General features: G+C 41.2%; 1 protein-coding gene across 1 annotated transcript in view; it reads right to left on the bottom strand.

Annotated features, from left to right (window-relative positions):
- Positions 1–1,163: 1,163 nt before the first annotated feature.
- The window catches only part of LOC130069942 (tripartite motif-containing protein 16-like), a 53,061-nt gene continuing 36,624 nt past the window's right edge, over positions 1,164–17,600 (bottom strand). Inside the window, exons 6-7 of the mRNA XM_056234145.1 lie at positions 1,554–2,860; positions 1,164–1,500 (exon numbers count right to left, since the gene is read on the bottom strand). Of these exons, the coding sequence (XP_056090120.1) occupies positions 2,298–2,860 (563 nt within the window). The 3' untranslated portion in view covers positions 1,164–1,500; positions 1,554–2,297. The remainder of the gene's footprint in view (positions 1,501–1,553; positions 2,861–17,600) is intronic.

Genomic DNA, 17,600 nt, shown 5'->3' with positions numbered 1-17,600 from the left:
CAAAAATGATTGTAAAAAAAGGCATGACCCTCCCCTATAATTTACTGATTACTTCTGTACTTGGTTTTTCGCTTGGCAAAGATGTTCAAATATCTCTATGCCTAGTAGACCTACACCAAACGTTCATTAAAAAGGGTCCTGTACAGGGCTGTATATAGTGAGACATATATCTACGAAAAGGTTGGTCTGTGCGATGAATAAATGTACCACTGCAGCACGCCTGCGATACAGTTTTGTAAACTCCGTAAATTGTGTTTGTTTTCAGACATAACAGTCGTTTTATACTTGTGCTTAAGCGATATCTTGATTTTTGATCGTGAATGATTTAATGTCTCCACGTTCTGCTTTTGAAGAGATATGGTAGTATGGTATTGTATTTTATATTATAAAAAATAGTATTTTATAATATATTATTCAAATAGTATCTTTCGCATCTGATTTTTGCTGGGTCAGACCCATTTTCTAGCGATAGGGGGCCGAGACTGAGAGAGCTACATGGAAAAATATGCACCAAACAAGCCACTTTGAAATGTTGTTGTTTTCATGAATACAAAAGCTCATTGGGTGACCCTCCTCTTACATTAAAAAAGTTGGATGACCCTCCCCTCAACAAAGAATAAAAACACATGACCCTCCCCTATTTTCCTCTGGTGGTAGATTCCATAAATACCGAATGGTCCCCAACCATGCATAAACATTATTCTCTCAAAAACACAAACATGTACATACATGTTGCTCACATATTATGGTAGCCCTGTTTGTGCTAAATAGAGTGTAATTACACCTGTGCCATTAATATGTTTATAAGCAAATGAAAAAAGCACAAATGTCAGGGCATGTCAAAACATCTCAAGGAACCCAAAAACACCTTAGACCCCAGAGGGTTAAAAACGAGCCCTGCTCGTCGGGTGCCATGTTGTATTTATTTTCCCCTTAAATGACTAAGATTTCCATCACACATCTCCATAACCTTTACATACCAGAATATTTGATATTACCTTCAAGATTTGAGCGCTGTCCGCTGGTTTGAAATTCCCAAGAGGAGTCCAAGCCAAACTCAGTCTGGATCCCGGTGCTCTCAAAGCTCGATCGGACCTATTGTCCAGGTTCAGATAATAGGTTTTAGAAGAAAATCACTCTGAGACTTATGGAGAAGATTACGAATCACCACAATCGATGGTTTCGTTTTAATAACAAAGAACAGAATAAAAAATAAACATAAAAAAATACGAGTAGTCTTCACCACAAGGTTCGGCCTTAAACTGTTGAAGATCTCACAATGTATACCCTTCAGAGATCAGAGGGTTTCCCCCTAAGCACAAGCATTTTCATCATATATAAAAGGAAATACAGCATTTGGTAAGACAGATATACAGCAACAGTCAACTTAGGCCCTCTTGTTCCTAGAACCCTTCCCAGATGTTTTGCAATACTCGTTTCCCCATAACTGAGCTTTTTTCTGACTTCCTCATGCTGCGAGTCTTATAGCAACAGCTTTACCTTCACACTTCAAAATATATATATATATATATATATATATATATATAAGCAACATGGTATATCTAAAAAATACATTAATGGGTTAATAAAACAGCAAACAACATATTTACAAGGTAAATCTAAATAAAACTAAATCTAAATTGGTCAATGTAAGCCTTCTCATTAAATTATTTTTATTGTGTTTTATTTGTGACAAATTTGGGGAGAGGATACCAAAACTTTCTGAAAATACAGCATGAGAATTAACTGCACAATTACTATAAATGTTTACCTTGGATATTATATCATTTGTATGAATTACAAAATTTGTGGATTATTCGCTGAGTTTTGTTTCAGTTTAGAGACGTGCTCAAGGAAAAAAAAGTTCACGGATTTAGAGAGGCAGAAAGCACACTCTGTTTGTTTTCTTTATTTTACAAAAGCACAATGTTTTGTTTTGATGTGTTGGACACATACAAAAGTAGACATCTTACAGATTCTTTTTTCATATTTATTTTTTCTGTATGATCATAAATGATGAAGTAATTTAATTCTATTGGGCTACTATGTGAAGAAAATCCAGCAAAATGTGCTGGCGCGTTTGTTGACCCCAGAGGGTTAAACCCTCAGTCATTATATGTTCATTGTCTTGTTTTAATGTTTCCTGCTGGTGTTTATCCCTGGTGTTTGTTAAATATAAGTGTTCATCGTCTTTCTGCATCAAGCCTCTTATCTCGGATTATCTAGTCAAGCCAGCGTGTGACAGTCAGTGATTTATCATGCAGTTCAAAGTATTTTGGGTAGAATCTCTCTACAGTCTATTCTGATTCATCAACAAGTTTCATTGATGATTTAGAAAAAACCCTAAACCCAGGATAGAGCGGTTGAGTGAATGTGGTCTGGACTGTGTGTATGAGGCTCATTGTATCAGAGACGCTGTAGAAGGACAGAGTTCCTGCACTGGGATCCACATACACTCCTATTCTCCCGTGATCCACACACACTCCTGTTCTACGACTGATGGGCTTTACAGGGAGTTCAGTCTCTATGTCATTGTGTCTAATTGAGTATCTGGAGGAAGAGCAGAAAAAACTCCAGGACTGATCATTAAATCCAAACCGACACTTATTATACCGTCCCTTCCTGCTGATGCTCTTGTATGACACTGCTATACACACATACCCATGCCACTCAATCTCCCAGTAACAGCGTCCACACACACTCTCTCTACACAACACCTGAGACACATCATCAAATCTGTCTGGATGATCAGGATACGGCTGGACTATGCTAGTGTCAGTGAATTTAATCACTCTGTTCCTCTCAGACAGATGAAGGTTTTTATGTGCTGTGTTCAGATCCAGATTGAGCTGATGGGAATCTGATGGAGATAAAACATATCAGAATTAGGAATTATGAATCTGATCTTTTAATGTACACTGTAAAAAATATTTTTGGTGCTTGTTAAACAATTAAAATGAGTTAAAACCACTCAATTACTGAACATTTTGTCTTTACCTAATTGTATTGTGTAAAATCCACTTGATTATGTTAAACTGAAATTTACATAATCCATTTAAAATATCTGAATTATTAGTGTTGAATTAATTTAAACTGGGCAGTGGATTTTTAGTTCCCAGCATGCATAGCTTCATCGACGCAGTGTCTCATTCCCTGTTCTTAGGGAACAGAGGTTACAGTCGAAACCTAGACGTTCTCAGCATGCTTTGCTTAGGTCTTGACCAGGAGAGTAAATGTTGAAATTAATTGCTATTTTATGTGTTTTTGAGGGAAATGCCTGTTAGTGTTTAATGTTCAGTTATGTTTGACATGTAAAAGAGTTTCAGTTATGTCAGTTTTTGTTCAGAAGAGTGTTTGTGTTCAGGCTGTGAGAGGTGACATCAAAAACATCATGTGTCGCTTCACTCAAAGAGGAACAACTGCACTCATGCCAGCACTGAGACGAGTCTCTTCTTACTTGCTCATCCCGTATGTTACACACAATTACAATAAACATAAGAGTCTTTAGGATTTTATAGTTATTATCTAAATCAGGAACTTAAATCTATTTGGTTGGTTCAACAGAACATTATTTGTTTAAATTAACTTGTTTTAGTCTTGTTGTACAGACCTAAACTAATTGTGTGGAAAAGTTTATCTTAATTTAATTAAGTTCATTGAACAAACAATTTTTGAGTGTACAGAATAATTTCAAATGATGACATCTCAAAATTATTGTGTCTGTTAGATCTGAAAAAACAAAAACAAAACAGGTAATAAATGTTAGGGAACACTTTATTTTAAGGGTCCATAATCATGTGGGTAGTTAAGCATTTACACACAGTAGTTAATGATTAACTAAACGTATAGTAACGGAATATTAGCCATTTTGGTATCACTTTATTTTACAGTGTTCTTTTTTACATATGTTAAATGTTACATGTACTTATCATAGTAATACCAGTAAATTATGCATAATTCCATGCAATCCTACCCTAACCCTATAGTAAGTATATATTATTAATTAATATTACTCAGTACTTAAATGTATAATTACACTGTAACAATGACACCTTAAAATAAATTGTAATAGATTTAGTTCTAAAATAACTAAAACTACTAACAATGTCAAAAGAACAGGCAAAGGCATTAGATACAGCCCTTACTCATAATGAACTCCATAAAGCACTAGATAAAATGGCAAAAGAATGGAGATTATTTAAAACTTTGGACTAACCTATCGCTATCACTTATCGGTCGCATTGCAACAGTTAAATGAAAACTTTACCACAAGTCAACTATCTGTTCTCAATGCTTCCAAAAACACCCACCGAGAAATGGTTCAAATCACTTAATTCATTAACCTCTCGCTTCAGTTGAAAGAACAAAACACCTAAAATATCTCTGGAAAAATTACAAAAGACAGAGTCACAAGGCGGCATAGAAGCTCCAAATTTTCAATATTACTTTTTAGCAAACCAGCTACAATATTTATAGAAATGGATTCACAAAAACAATCATAATTGTTTATGGATAGAATTGGAACAAAATCAGTGCAAAAATACTTTAGTTTCAGACCTCACCTTCCTACCAAAATCAATTAAGAAAATGCTCTAATTTTCAGAATATTACAATTGCATCAACTTTGACAGCCTGGTGGAAAGTAAACAAAATTAATCTGATTCAACCCTGCTTTCCAACTATGCAATAAACCTGTCAATTTTCCATCATGGCAACAAAAAGGAATTACTCACATCCATTTTTTTTTTTTTAAATAACCAATTTGCATAATTGAAAACACTCACCCAGAGGTACAGTCTTGGGGGAGAACAGTTTCTCCAATATCAACAAATTAAATCCAAAGTTAAATCCAAGATCAACATAATCAAAATCCCACTTCATCCCTCTCGGTTAATGGAAGACATAATGAAAATCCAAACTACATAAACTTATATCAAATAATGATGCAACAATTTTAATACCCATGACCAAATGGGAAAAAGATTTAGCCTTCTCCCTCAACACCGACCTCTGGAAGGAAATCTGTAACAACACATTTTCAATGACTAACAAGTAAAGAAAGAAAGTAATTTTGCTAAACTGAAAATCCAAAAAGTGTATACATATCAATCACTGGACCAATCTTCTTACAGAATACATTACATTAGAAAAAATAACATACACCAACAAGAATATTATATCTACATCTACGAAGGAAGGTGTCTATGTCGGGAGGGTCTGTTGGTTGTGCTCACTGGCAGTTGTGGAGCGGCTTCCAGACCAAGAGAATAGTGTATATCTACAATAATTTTAAATGTATTAGTATTATTACTATTATTACTACTTGTCACGGGTGTGTTGTGGGCAGATGAAGAGGCTGAAGTCAAAGATCCAATTTCAATAAACTTTACTTTCAATATAACAAATACTCGCACGGATACAGATGGGCAGAAGGTTCCCACACACGTTAAGCACAAAGTAACATAAACAAGAACCGACAAAGACAGACTGAACAGAGAGAACTAAATACAGATACAAACGACCACTAACGAGGTGAGGACAGGTGACACAGATGATAACGATAAACAGGCTGGTAAGTGAGGGAGTGAGTTCAGGTGTGGAGACAAGGAGGATTCTGGGTAGTGTAGTGCAGACAAGGACAGACAGGTGCAGACGAGGACTGTGACATTACTCCCCCCGTCCCGGTAGGCGTGACTTCACGCCTTAGGACAGGGGTGGGAGGGTGGGCATCCTGGAGTCCGTGACGGGAAGGCGGACCGGGTGCAGGAGGACGGACTCCAGGATGGACCAGGCGGCCATGGCGGAGCAGGAAGTGGGCGTGGCCAGGGCGGAGCAGACGAACCCTCGGGCGTGGCCAGGGCGGAGCAGACGAACCCTCGGGCGTCCAGGGCGGAGCTGTTGGACCCTCGGGGGTCCAGGACGGTGAGGACCCTTCGGGTGGCCATGGCGGTGAGGACCCTTCGGGTGGCCATGGTGGTGACCTATGCCCCCCCCCCCCCCCCAAAAAAAATTCTTGGGGAGAGTGACTGGATGAGGGACAGGCTCTGGGACAGGCTGGGCAGACGTGACGTGAGCAGACCCAGGCTGGGCAGACGGGACGTGAACAGTCTCTGGCTGGGCAGACGGGACGTGAACAGTCTCTGGCTGGGCAGACGGGACGTGAACAGTCTCTGGCTGGGCAAGCGGTGAGGGCTCTTTGCTGGACGGGACCAGCGGCGAAGGTCCTGAGCTGGGCAGGACCAGTGGCGAAGAAGGCTTTGAGCTGGGCAGGACCAGCGGCGAAGAAGGCTTTGAGCTGGGCGGAACCAGCGGAGAAGTGGGCTTTGAGCTGGGCGGAACCAGCGGTGAAGAGGGCTTTGACCGGAGCGGAACCAGCGGTGAAGAGGGCTTTGAGCTGGGCGGAACCAGCGGTGAAGAGGGCTTTGAGCTGGGCGGAACCAGCGGTGAAGAGGGCTTTGAGCTGGGCAGAACCAGCGGCGAAGGAAGCTCTGGGCTGGACGGGACCAGCGGTGAAGGAAGCTCAGGGCTGGACGGGACCAGCGGCGAAGGAAGCTCAGGGCTGGACGGGACCAGCGGCGAAGGAAGCTCTGGGCTGGACGGGACCAGTGGCGAAGGAAGCTCAGGGCTGGGTTCATGGGCTGTAGATGTGTGTGCTGCCCACACACACAAAACAACCACAATGAGCGCCGTGTCTTCCAGAGCAGACTCAAATGCAGCATTCTCAGGCTGGACGGTCTCTGGCTGGACGGTCTCTGGCTGGACAGCTGTGAAGAGAGGAACCCATGGGGCTGGCTGTGTCCCGGATCTAGGTTCGACACTCTCCAGACACCGGATGACGGTCGCCCTCCAGTCTAGTCCGGTGGTGTCTGGAAGGTCCATGGGCTGGTTGAACGTAGCCCCGATCCGGAACAATGTGCACAGGGCCTCATCCCTCAAGTCACTGGTGACTGCAATGAGGCAAAGGGCCCGGGCAAAAGAAAAAAAGTTTTGGCTCTCCTGAGCCAGGACGATTATCTTGACCCCATCGTCCATCTTGGGGCGGTCGGTTCTTCTGTCACGGGTGTGTTGTGGGCAGATGAAGAGGCTGAAGTCAAAGATCCAATTTCAATAAACTTTACTTTCAATATAACAAATACTCGCACGGATACAGACGGGCAGAAGGTTCCCACACACGTTAAGCACAAAGTAACATAAACAAGAACCGACAAAGACAGCCTGAACAGAGAGAACTAAATACAGATACAAACGACCACTAACGAGGTGAGGACAGGTGACACAGATGATAACGATAAACAGGCTGGTAAGTGAGGGAGTGAGTTCAGGTGTGGAGACAAGGAGGATTCTGGGTAGTGTAGTGCAGACAAGGACAGACAGGTGCAGATGAGGACTGTGACACTACTATTATAAATTACTAATTTTACCACTACTCCTACTATTATTATCATGAATAGTATTGTTGTTACTACTACTACTACTACTATTATTATTATTGTTATTTTTATTAGTATGATTACTACTTCTACTACCTCTATTACTATTACTATGATTGTCTTAAATTGCCTCTATCTATATCTATATCACTAAAATATCCCATTGCTTAAACTTACCAATGTACGATACATCAACATCTGTGTATACTAAGTGATTTACATAATGTTATATTTCTGTGATATACCATCTATAAAGTAAACTGAACAATATGAATCATTATGTTTAATTAGTGTTGGTATAGGGATAGTTCCCCCTAAAATGAAAATGATGTCAGTAATTACTCACCCTCATGTTGTTCCAACCCCGTAAATTCATCTTCACAACACAAATTAAGATATTTTTGATTAAATCTGAGAGCTGTCTCTCTCCTCCATAGGTTTCTAAAGGGATTGAAACTTGCCAGCCCAGAAAAGTTATTAAAGACATCATTAAGATAGTCCAAGTGACTACAGTGGCTCAACCTTAAGTTTATCAAGCGACGAGAATACTTGTATAGTTGAATAGTTGTAATAGTAGGAAATGAATGGTTAAAGTCGTTATTTTTGTTTGTTTTTTGACAAAATATTGTTATTTTAACAATGTCTTTAATAACTTTTCAGGGCCGGCAAGTTTCAATCCCTTAGAAGCCTATGGAGGAGTGAGCCAGCTCTCAGATTCAATAAAAAATATCTTAATTTGTGTTCCGAAGATGAACAAAAGTCTTACGGGGTTGGAACAACATGAGGGTGAGTAATTACTGACAGAATTTTCATTTTGGGTGAACTATCCCTTTAAAGTTTTAAGAAATTAATAGCTAAAATTGTTTCATAAAGAGAATTTGAGACCCACTGATCTAAAGTGAAAAGTATATCCACATTAGTTATTGATTTGGATGGCACTTATTGAGTTATGTCTATTTGTTCACCAGAATAAGCCAGTATTTATGGCTAAGTTGCCAGTAATACAGTACTACTAAATACAATTCCTGATGTGTTCATGCTTAGCTAAAGAATAAAAAATAGTGGTTACAGTATATTTTATTATTTAATTTTTTATTTCATTTTATTTATTTATTTATTTTTATTGAGCAAAATTGCAAATTAACAAAACAGTAGCTTATACAAGGTAAGAAATCGATCACTGCGTTTACATGGTTCAATCGGAATGAAATCAATCCGATTGATGAATTCGAACACGGTGTTTACATGAACGATAAATAAAGTAATCGGGTTGATGTGCGCGTTTATATGTCACAAGATTCAAATGGGAATTGATTTTTTGACATGCGCACTGCACGAATATGCTGCTGTTCGCGCATAACTATTCTCCTCTATTTTGGTGCTTTATTTGTTTTAAACAGCAGACTTAATATATTTATCCGCCTCTGGTCATGATTTGGAGACGATGAGCATGAACCGTTTTGTCGTGCTGCTTATATTGATCATGCAGTAAAACCCCGCGCCCAAGTCGTCCATGGATGAGAGTCTGAAACAAGCACTGCTGGGACGCTGTCCTGCTCCACTTCACAGACGCTGAGTGAAATGAGAATTTTTTAATAACGGAACACTCATTTATATTCACTTTATTCACCAGGAAGAACAGCTCGTTCCGTGCGTCATACGTCATTACGCTATTTCAACGTCATTGCACATGCGCAGTCCTTTTAGTTTCGGTTTTCAATCCGATCAAGTAAGTAAGTAAGTAAATTTTATTTATAAAGCACATTTAACCATAGCGAAGCTATCCAAAGTGCTGAACAAAGTAATGTAAAATAAATAAATAAAAACACAGAAGCATAAAACCAAACAAAAACAAAACATTGAGACAGGATATCAAGTATCAAACGCCAGGCAATAGAGATATGTTTTCAATTTTGATTTAAAAGTGCAAATGGAAGGTGCAAGGCGGATGTCCAAAGGCAATTGATTCCATAGACGGGGGGCGGCAACTGAGAAAGCTCTGTCTCCCTTAGTTTTTAAACGGGAGCGGGGAATTGATAATAGAGCCTTGTCTGCAGATCTTAATCTGGATGGTGGTAGAGGAGTAAGAAGATCAGTAATATAAAATGGAGCATGATTATTAAGAGCTTTAAAAACAAACAACAAAATTTTAAACTGAATTCTAAAATGGATCGGGAGCCAATGAAGGGACGCTAAAATTGGGGTGACATGATCAAATTTCTTTGTCCCGGTCAGCAGCCTTGCAGCTGCATTTTGTACCAACTGGAGTCGAGCAAGTGATGACTGCGGAAGACCCAGATACAAAGAATTACAATAATCTAAGCGTGAGGTAATAAAAGCATGAATAACCTTCTCCAAGTCTTGTGCTGACAGAAACGATTTAATATTTGAAATAATCCGCAATTGATAAAAACTATTCCTAACAACAGAATTTATTTGTTTAGTTAAGCACAATTCTGAGTCCATGATGACACCAAGGTTCCTAACCTGGGAGGAAACAGAAGGAAAATAATTGCTTAGCTCCATAATAGTACTGCTCCTCAATTTTGGGGAACCAAAAACAATAGTTTCCGTTTTGTCCTCATTAATTTGGAGAAAGTTAAGCGCTAACCATTTCTTAATGTCCCCAATGCATTCCAACAAAGGTTGAATTGAATCACCAGCTTTCAACGGCAGGTACAGCTGTGAATCGTCTGCATAAAAATGAAATGATACATTGTGCTTCCTAATAATATCCCCCAATGGACGCATATACAAATTAAAAAGAAGGGGACCCAAAATAGAGCCCTGCGGAACTCCACTAATAATAGGAGCAGAAGATGAAGAAAATTTACCCATCTCCACTGAAAAAGACCTGTTTTTAAGATAAGATCTAAACCACTGTAAGGCCGTACCCTTGATACCGAAGAAATGCTCCAAACGCCAAATAAGAATGCTATGGTCTACAGTATCAAAGGCAGCCGTAAGATCAAGTAGGATCAAAACGGCATTTTTACCGGCGTCAACTGCGAGTAGAATGTCATTGAACACTTTTAGCAATGCAGACTCTGTGCTATGATGGGCAGTGAAACCAGATTGAAAAGGTTCTAGTAAATTTGCAGCATTTAAAAACGAGTGCAATTGAGACAGGACAACTTTTTCTAAAAGTTTTGATAAAAATGATAACTTAGAGACAGGCCGAAAATTATGAAAGCAACCCTCATCCAAACCTTGTTTCTTAAGCAAAGGCTGAACAACCGCATGCTTGAAACTATTCGGAACTATCCCAGTGTCCAAAGACGAATTAATCAACGCTTGGACACTGGGGCCAATTATAGGAAAAGCCGCTTTTAAAATATCAGAAGGTATTACATCAATTGTGGAGGTAGTTGTTTTCATCTTGTTAACCACTTTACAGAGTTCCATTAAAGAGACATGCGCAAAATTATAAAAGAAAAACGGACTTAACAGCGAATTTGAAGACTGATCTGGAAGCTGTAAAGTGAAAGATGAACGAATAGCTAACACTTTATTAGCAAAAAACGTTAAAAATGTCTCACAACGTTCAGCCGAGGGTTCCCCGCGAAATTGACACCTTGGACTAATTACAGAGTTTATCGCAGAAAATAAAATCTTAGGTCTATGACAGTGTTTATCAATTAAATCAGAGAAATATTTAGATCTAGCTAACTTAGCAGCACTCTGAAACTTAACCAAACACTCCTTGAAAATCTCAAATGATACAGTTAAACGATCATGCTTCCATTTCCTCTCTGCTTTACGACACGCCTGTCTGAGACAGCGAGTATCATTATCCAGCCAATAGTACGATTTTTGCTTTGGTTGTTTTATCTTAAAAGGGGCAATAGAATCTAAAATATCAGAACAAGATGCATAAAAAAGAGAGAATAAATCGTCAGGCCCGATGGAAGGCTCAGCATTCAAGATCAATCCTTCAACTGCATGAGCTAAATATTTCTCACTAAACTGAGAGGCTGTAAGTGAGTTTATGAAGCGAGAATAAGAGCCTGCAGATCTATTCACTGCAACAGAGCTCACAACGGGAATCGTAAAAACAATGGGCTTATGATCAGAAAAGGATTGATCTTCAATACATACATTATCGACAGAGAACCCAGATGACATAATAAGGTCTAGAGTATGACCAAGGACATGTGTTGGTTGGTTCATATGTTGAATAAAACCAAATGAGTCCAGGACATTACAAAACTCAGCAACCAGGGGACGCCCGGGGCAGCAAACATGCACATTAAAATCACCTAATAATAACATATAGTCATACAATGGAACAACATAAGTTAAAAAATCTGAAAAATCATTTACAAAAGCACTGCCCGAATTAGGTGGCCTGTAAATAAGAGCACAGAATAGCACAAAGGAGGCAGACTGTAATGTTACACACTGTACCTCAAACGACGAGTAGCTCCGAACAGAAACAGTGTTAATTTTAACTGTTTGTTTAAAAACCATAGCAACACCACCACCCCTACCAGCAGATCTTGGAGTACTAATAAAGCAACAGTTTGAAGGACAAAGTTCCTCAAAGACTGACAACTCACCAACGGCGGCCCAGGTCTCCGTCAGAAATAAAATATCCAAGTTACGTCTGGTGAAAAAGTCATTTAGAATAAAAGTTTTGTTGCATATGGACCTAGCATTGACTAGGGCCGTGTTCATAGGTGGGTGTGATGACAAAGCCGAATCCCAATGAATCCAGTCCAGTTGACGTAGATTTTGACAGTTCACTCCTCTCTGGCGAATCCGTAAACGCGGGGGAGCAGAGTAGGTAGATGAGTGAGTGAAGGCCGGGAAAACAGGAAGATGAAAAGCATATCTATAATCCCATGAGCGTCGCATCAAATGAAGGCCCTCCAAGCTTATAGTAGCCGAGGGAAACTCCATCGTAGGTTGTCTGGAAGAAACGATCGCCCGTCTGATTCTCACCCGTACACCACCACGACTACCTCTCTTCCTGCGGCGCTTCCTTGGAGGAGGAACGCAGCAAGGTAGCCGGCGAGCGCACTCAACCACAGGATGGTTGGACGAGGATTGAGAACAAAAATGCAGAGCAGGACAAAATCCACGGAAATCTCCCATGCGGCTTTGAATATTAAATAAGTCTTGACGATCATAAGTCAACACTGAGACTACATGATACCAGTGTAACACTGTATAAAATACAAACAGTACAAGTGTCAAACGAACAGGTATCATAGGTACAACAAACTGAGACAAACGAGAGAGACGGCAAGCCGAGTGCACTGGCGCCATCTTCCAAGTCCACGACAATTTTTAGAGGTCATCTAAAAAAAAAAAAAAAAAAAAAAAAAAAAAGTGTTCAAGTGATCAAGTGTTTACATGTTCTCTCGATCGGATTACAAAAGGAGTAAACCACCCCTTTCAATCCGATCAAAATTTCAATCGGATCGAGCTCAATCGGATCGATTAAGGTGTTTACATGAAGGTTTTTTAGTCCGATTGAGCCGTCAATCCGATTATAAGTGTCCATGTAAACGCAGCTAATGACACACAAACACATACAGAAGAGAGAAAAACAAAAATAAAACAACTACATGTCAACTTATTCTACTAACCTGAACCCTAACCTAATAGTCTACCAATACTTTACTAATACTAGATAATAGATAAATAAAGTTCTGTCATGACGTCTCTCAGAGTGTTTGGCATGGTAATGGAAATGACAATGTTGATATGTTTGGTCTTGGTGGAATAGAACTTTTATTGCGGCTGCTGTTGGTTACTGCTGCTGCTGTAGGTTATTGTTGCTGCTGCGGCAGAGCAAGTACGGGTCTTCCTACTGCCAATACATACACCAAACGCTGCTGTGAGCAAGTAAGATATGCTGCTACTGTACAATATAGCATACATGAATTACCTCACAACAGAGCAGGTGACATAATATTTGAACAATACAAGCCAAATGTACTGTACGTCAAAAAATCCGCAGGAGGCAAGATGACGATTTAGCCCCCATCTTTCCATCTTGGACTTGAAAGAGAACACCACGGGATGATGCCGCAGGTTGAAGAGACTCTGACATCTTATCTCTCACCCGACGCTGCGTCATCCCTTAAGACTCTAGCGCTGCCCACCAAACCGTGTCACACAACATCAGCATTGGTAGGCAATGAATATATGGTGGCAGGTCGAGCTGGCGCATACCTGATGCTATGAGCATCATGCAGGCATACCAGGCCGACCTGTCAAAAGACATGGACGACAGTGGGGAGGTCGTGCTCGAGGACGTACGAAAACTGTGTTGAGTGGCAGACCTGTCTCTCCGTGCCACTAAGGAGACGGCCCGCGCCAAGGCAGCACTTGTGGCTACGGAGAGACACTTGTGGCTGTACTTGTCGGGCATCAATGAGAAGGACAGGGCTTTCATCATCGATGCCTTGCTTACGTCTTCTGGCCTCTTCGGTGACACTGTAAATACTGCCGTTGAAAGTGTTTCAGGAGGCGAAGCGACAGTCAGCCGTTACAGCTTATCCCCCGCCGTCATTCCAGATCTTATGGGGCTGCTGCCAGGGAGCAGCCCCATTAGTCAGCCACCATCTCCACACACCTGCAGCAGCGGAAGGAGAGTGTTGCCTCTCGCACAATTGTCTTTTGCTCGTATAGACACGATCCTGACCACGGTCACCAACGTCAAGCTAGGCCAGGCCATCACTGTCAACACTTCAAGAGAGTTGTGGGGCTTCTGGCAGCAGCATCCAATATAGTACCTTTTGGCCTGCTGTACATGAGATCCCTACAGTGGTGGCTCAGGACCCAAGGGGAAACCCATTCTAGCTCTGAGACATTTCCTTCCGGATCTCAGAGGCTATCATGTTCTAGTGTGAACAGACAATATGTCTGTGGTCTCCTCTATAAATTGGCAGGGGGGCCTGAGGTCTCGCCCTCTATGCATACTGGCGCATGGGTGCAGACATCCTGTTGAGGCAGGGGCTGAGACCCGGGGAATGGAGACTCTTGAGTTGATCTGGAGGGAGTTCGGCCAGGCGGAAATGGATATGTTTGCCGCTCCCCCGAGCTCCAGATAGATCATGACTTCAAACACGGTCCTCTGTGGACCGCATTGATAATCACCCTGTGGTGAGATGTCATCCTCTTTTCGCCTTCAGGGACTGTTTGTGTTTAAAGCGATCTGTTGATCAGATAAAAGAATGTCTGAGAAACGTTTCAAGCAGTGTGTCGACCCGTGTCCGAGGTTTCTGACACCCGGAGACACATGACTTGTGCGTTAATTTTCTGGGTGAAGAGCATGTACGCTCTGTTCTCGTGGGAGCTGTTTGCATGCACTGTGGGCGTTTCCCTTTAAGGGAGTGTGTTGTGTTTTGGCCTCCTCTCATTTAGAGTCATTATGTTGAATGCATGCTTCATTGAGCTCCAGGTGTATGATGTCTTAAATGTTGGCCTATCGTAGGGCCACCCTGACTTTCACCCTGTGGTGAGTGTGTTGGCTTCCTCTCATTTAGAGAGTCAGTATGTTGAAGCCACCACTCCATTGAGCTCCAGGCATATACTGTCTTAAGTGTTGGCCTATCGTAGGGTCACCTAGACTATCACCCTGTGGTGAGTGTGTGGGCTTCCTCTCATTTAGAGAGTAGTATGTTGAAGCCACCAATCCACTGAGTTCCAGGAAGATGGTTTTCAAGTGGAGGCAGGTAATAAGGCCACCTCAATAATTTCCCTGTGGTGAGTGAAACTGGCTTCTTCTTACTTAAGAGAGTCATTATGCTGAAGCCACCGCTCCACTAAGCTTCAGGCGGTCAGCTCCTCTGTATTGAGTGAGTTGGCCTCTTCTCGCTTAGCGAGTCGTTATGTTGAAGCCACCGCATATCTGGTCTAGGGTTAGTACTTTAGGAATGCGTCTCTTAGACAGGCGTTTTTTGCTGTAGCATCTCCGCCTACTAGCCTGAAGTAGCTCAGAGTAGGCCTCTCCCGGCCAAAGACTGGCAGCTAGTGATCCTGGTACGCCTCCTCTCACTGTGGGAGTCACCCGCCAGGGCCCGCCTTCTGCATTAGGCTAATAATGTGAGTTGCAGGCCCTGTGGCCTCTTCTAACTGCCTAGGTTGAGCTGACTCCAATTGATACTAGAGTAGAGGCAATATGCTGAGTTACAGTTCCCTAGTGGTGTTTGGCACAGACAAATAGCCAGGTGTTGCAGGCTATTTCTGCAGAAGGCCTCCCCTGTGGTTGTCACCTGGGCGTTTTCAGGCTTCCTCTCGCTTAGAGACTGAGAAGCGCTATGCTGAAGCCACCACTCTCTAGTGCTTTGGTGAAAGCATTGTCTAGCCTTTGGAATTAAGAACAGACTCTCCTGTGAAAGCTCCTTGATTTTGACCATCAAGTCGCAGTGTTGAGTTGTTAGGCCTCTTCCATGGAATCTCTTCTTGCCGATGCCTCTACTCCTCCATAGCTTAGCCCAGACAGCAACCTTTCTTGGAGCTAGTTTTGAGTAATTGCCCGCTCTCTACCCTTGAGTTTTTTTCTCGGGTCAGGCTGACATCAACCCCATCAATTAACATTTTGAGTCCCCCCTCCCTTGCCTCACAGTGCTTTGGTCCACTGCCTGCTCCCCTTTTAACTACAGAGGCGGGTGTTGGTGGTGATCCTCAGCTCTCCATCAAGGTGGCTCTTCACAAAATTAATCCACCTCTTCTTGATGTGATCGTTTTTCGGGAATTTAAATAAGGACACCGATCTGTTTTGTAAGTGATGGCATCCAGTTAATACGCATTCCCATAACGAAGGCATAGCTAGCTAGCAAACTGTAGGATGTAGCTATTAATAGTACTGACAGTAACTCGCGATTGCGCTCTAGTTATATTGTTAGGGGAGGGGCCAGCCTCAGTGGCTCCAGTGCGTCATCGACAGTAGGGGCACCCAAAAAATCCTGAACACAGCAATGGTGCAAAACTGTTTAACTCCACAATTCAGTACTTCACAGTTCAGTCTTTATAATGTGTTTTAGCAATACATTTCCAACATTTATAATGTGTTTAGATTTTTTTTTTAGAATTGCCTTTACAGGGACATACAGATGATGCTGAGTCATTAATAAATTATGACAAAAAAAATGTATGATGATAACCAATGTACTTTTGTCACCAGTGTAGTCCGCTATGTTAGCGATTATAGTGTTTACCCTTGTTTTACAGTCTATGCGTTTACCTAGCTTGTTTAATACCATAGTATATCCCTCACACACACAACCATAGAGTGTACGCATACACTATGTGTTGTAGTCTTGTAGATTAGACTATAGTGCGGGTGCGCATTTAGATTTTCACGCTTTTCACTTTAGTCAGTTTATATCATTTAATATAGTTATTCTAATATAATAATATCACACGAAGAGTGCAGTTTTTCTCCAGATATTAGCATGATAATAAATGTGAAGTTTAATAAACAAGAAGGTAATATTAAATGACTTACATTTTAGACACCATATAGTCTGTTTTAACTCTATTTCGCCAACGAAAATAGTTGAAGACTAAGCCACAGCACTGTATTTGCATCTCTGAGAAACACGCAGAGGTTTTTCCTTACTGTATTAATCAGCTTTTTTGAACGAATCAGTTGAATCTCAATGACTCACTCATTAACAGTGATTTGCTGCCACCAACTGACAGTTTAAGGTTTTAATTTCACATTTCAAGAATCTTTTCATGTTTTAAATCATTTCAAATATCAATATTCAATGTTTTATGTTTAAAACATCAAAAATTATTTACGTCTGTGTAAAAGCATCTAAATGTCATTTCAAATGCAGCTGGTAACTGTTACATGTGTGTCCTGTGTTTCCCCCTGCATTGTGTTTTGGTTCAGTCCTGTATCTCAGTTTTCCCGCTCCTCGTTTGTGTTCAGATCCTTCACCTGTTTCTAGTTAATTTGCCCCAGCTGTGTCTTGTTCCCATGATCCATTCTCTGTGTATGTAAACCCTGTGTTCTCCCTCACTCCTTGTCGGTTCTCGTCTATGTTAACTGGTGTTTGCATCCGCTCTGTCTGCCTGTACCTGTTTGTTGTTTTGATTTATAGTATTGTTTATTTGAATTCCTCGTCTCCTCGTGATTCCTGCCATACACCACCAGTAACAGAAGAACCGACCAAAACAGAGATGGACTTGGCTGGCCATGACCTG

The sequence above is a fragment of the Rhinichthys klamathensis genome, unplaced genomic scaffold (assembly GCF_029890125.1).
Source record: "Rhinichthys klamathensis goyatoka isolate OS25496 unplaced genomic scaffold, OSU_Roscu_1.1 h1tg000018l_1, whole genome shotgun sequence".
NCBI lineage: Eukaryota > Metazoa > Chordata > Actinopteri > Cypriniformes > Leuciscidae > Rhinichthys > Rhinichthys klamathensis.
This window is presented reverse-complemented; position numbering and strand designations above follow the sequence as displayed.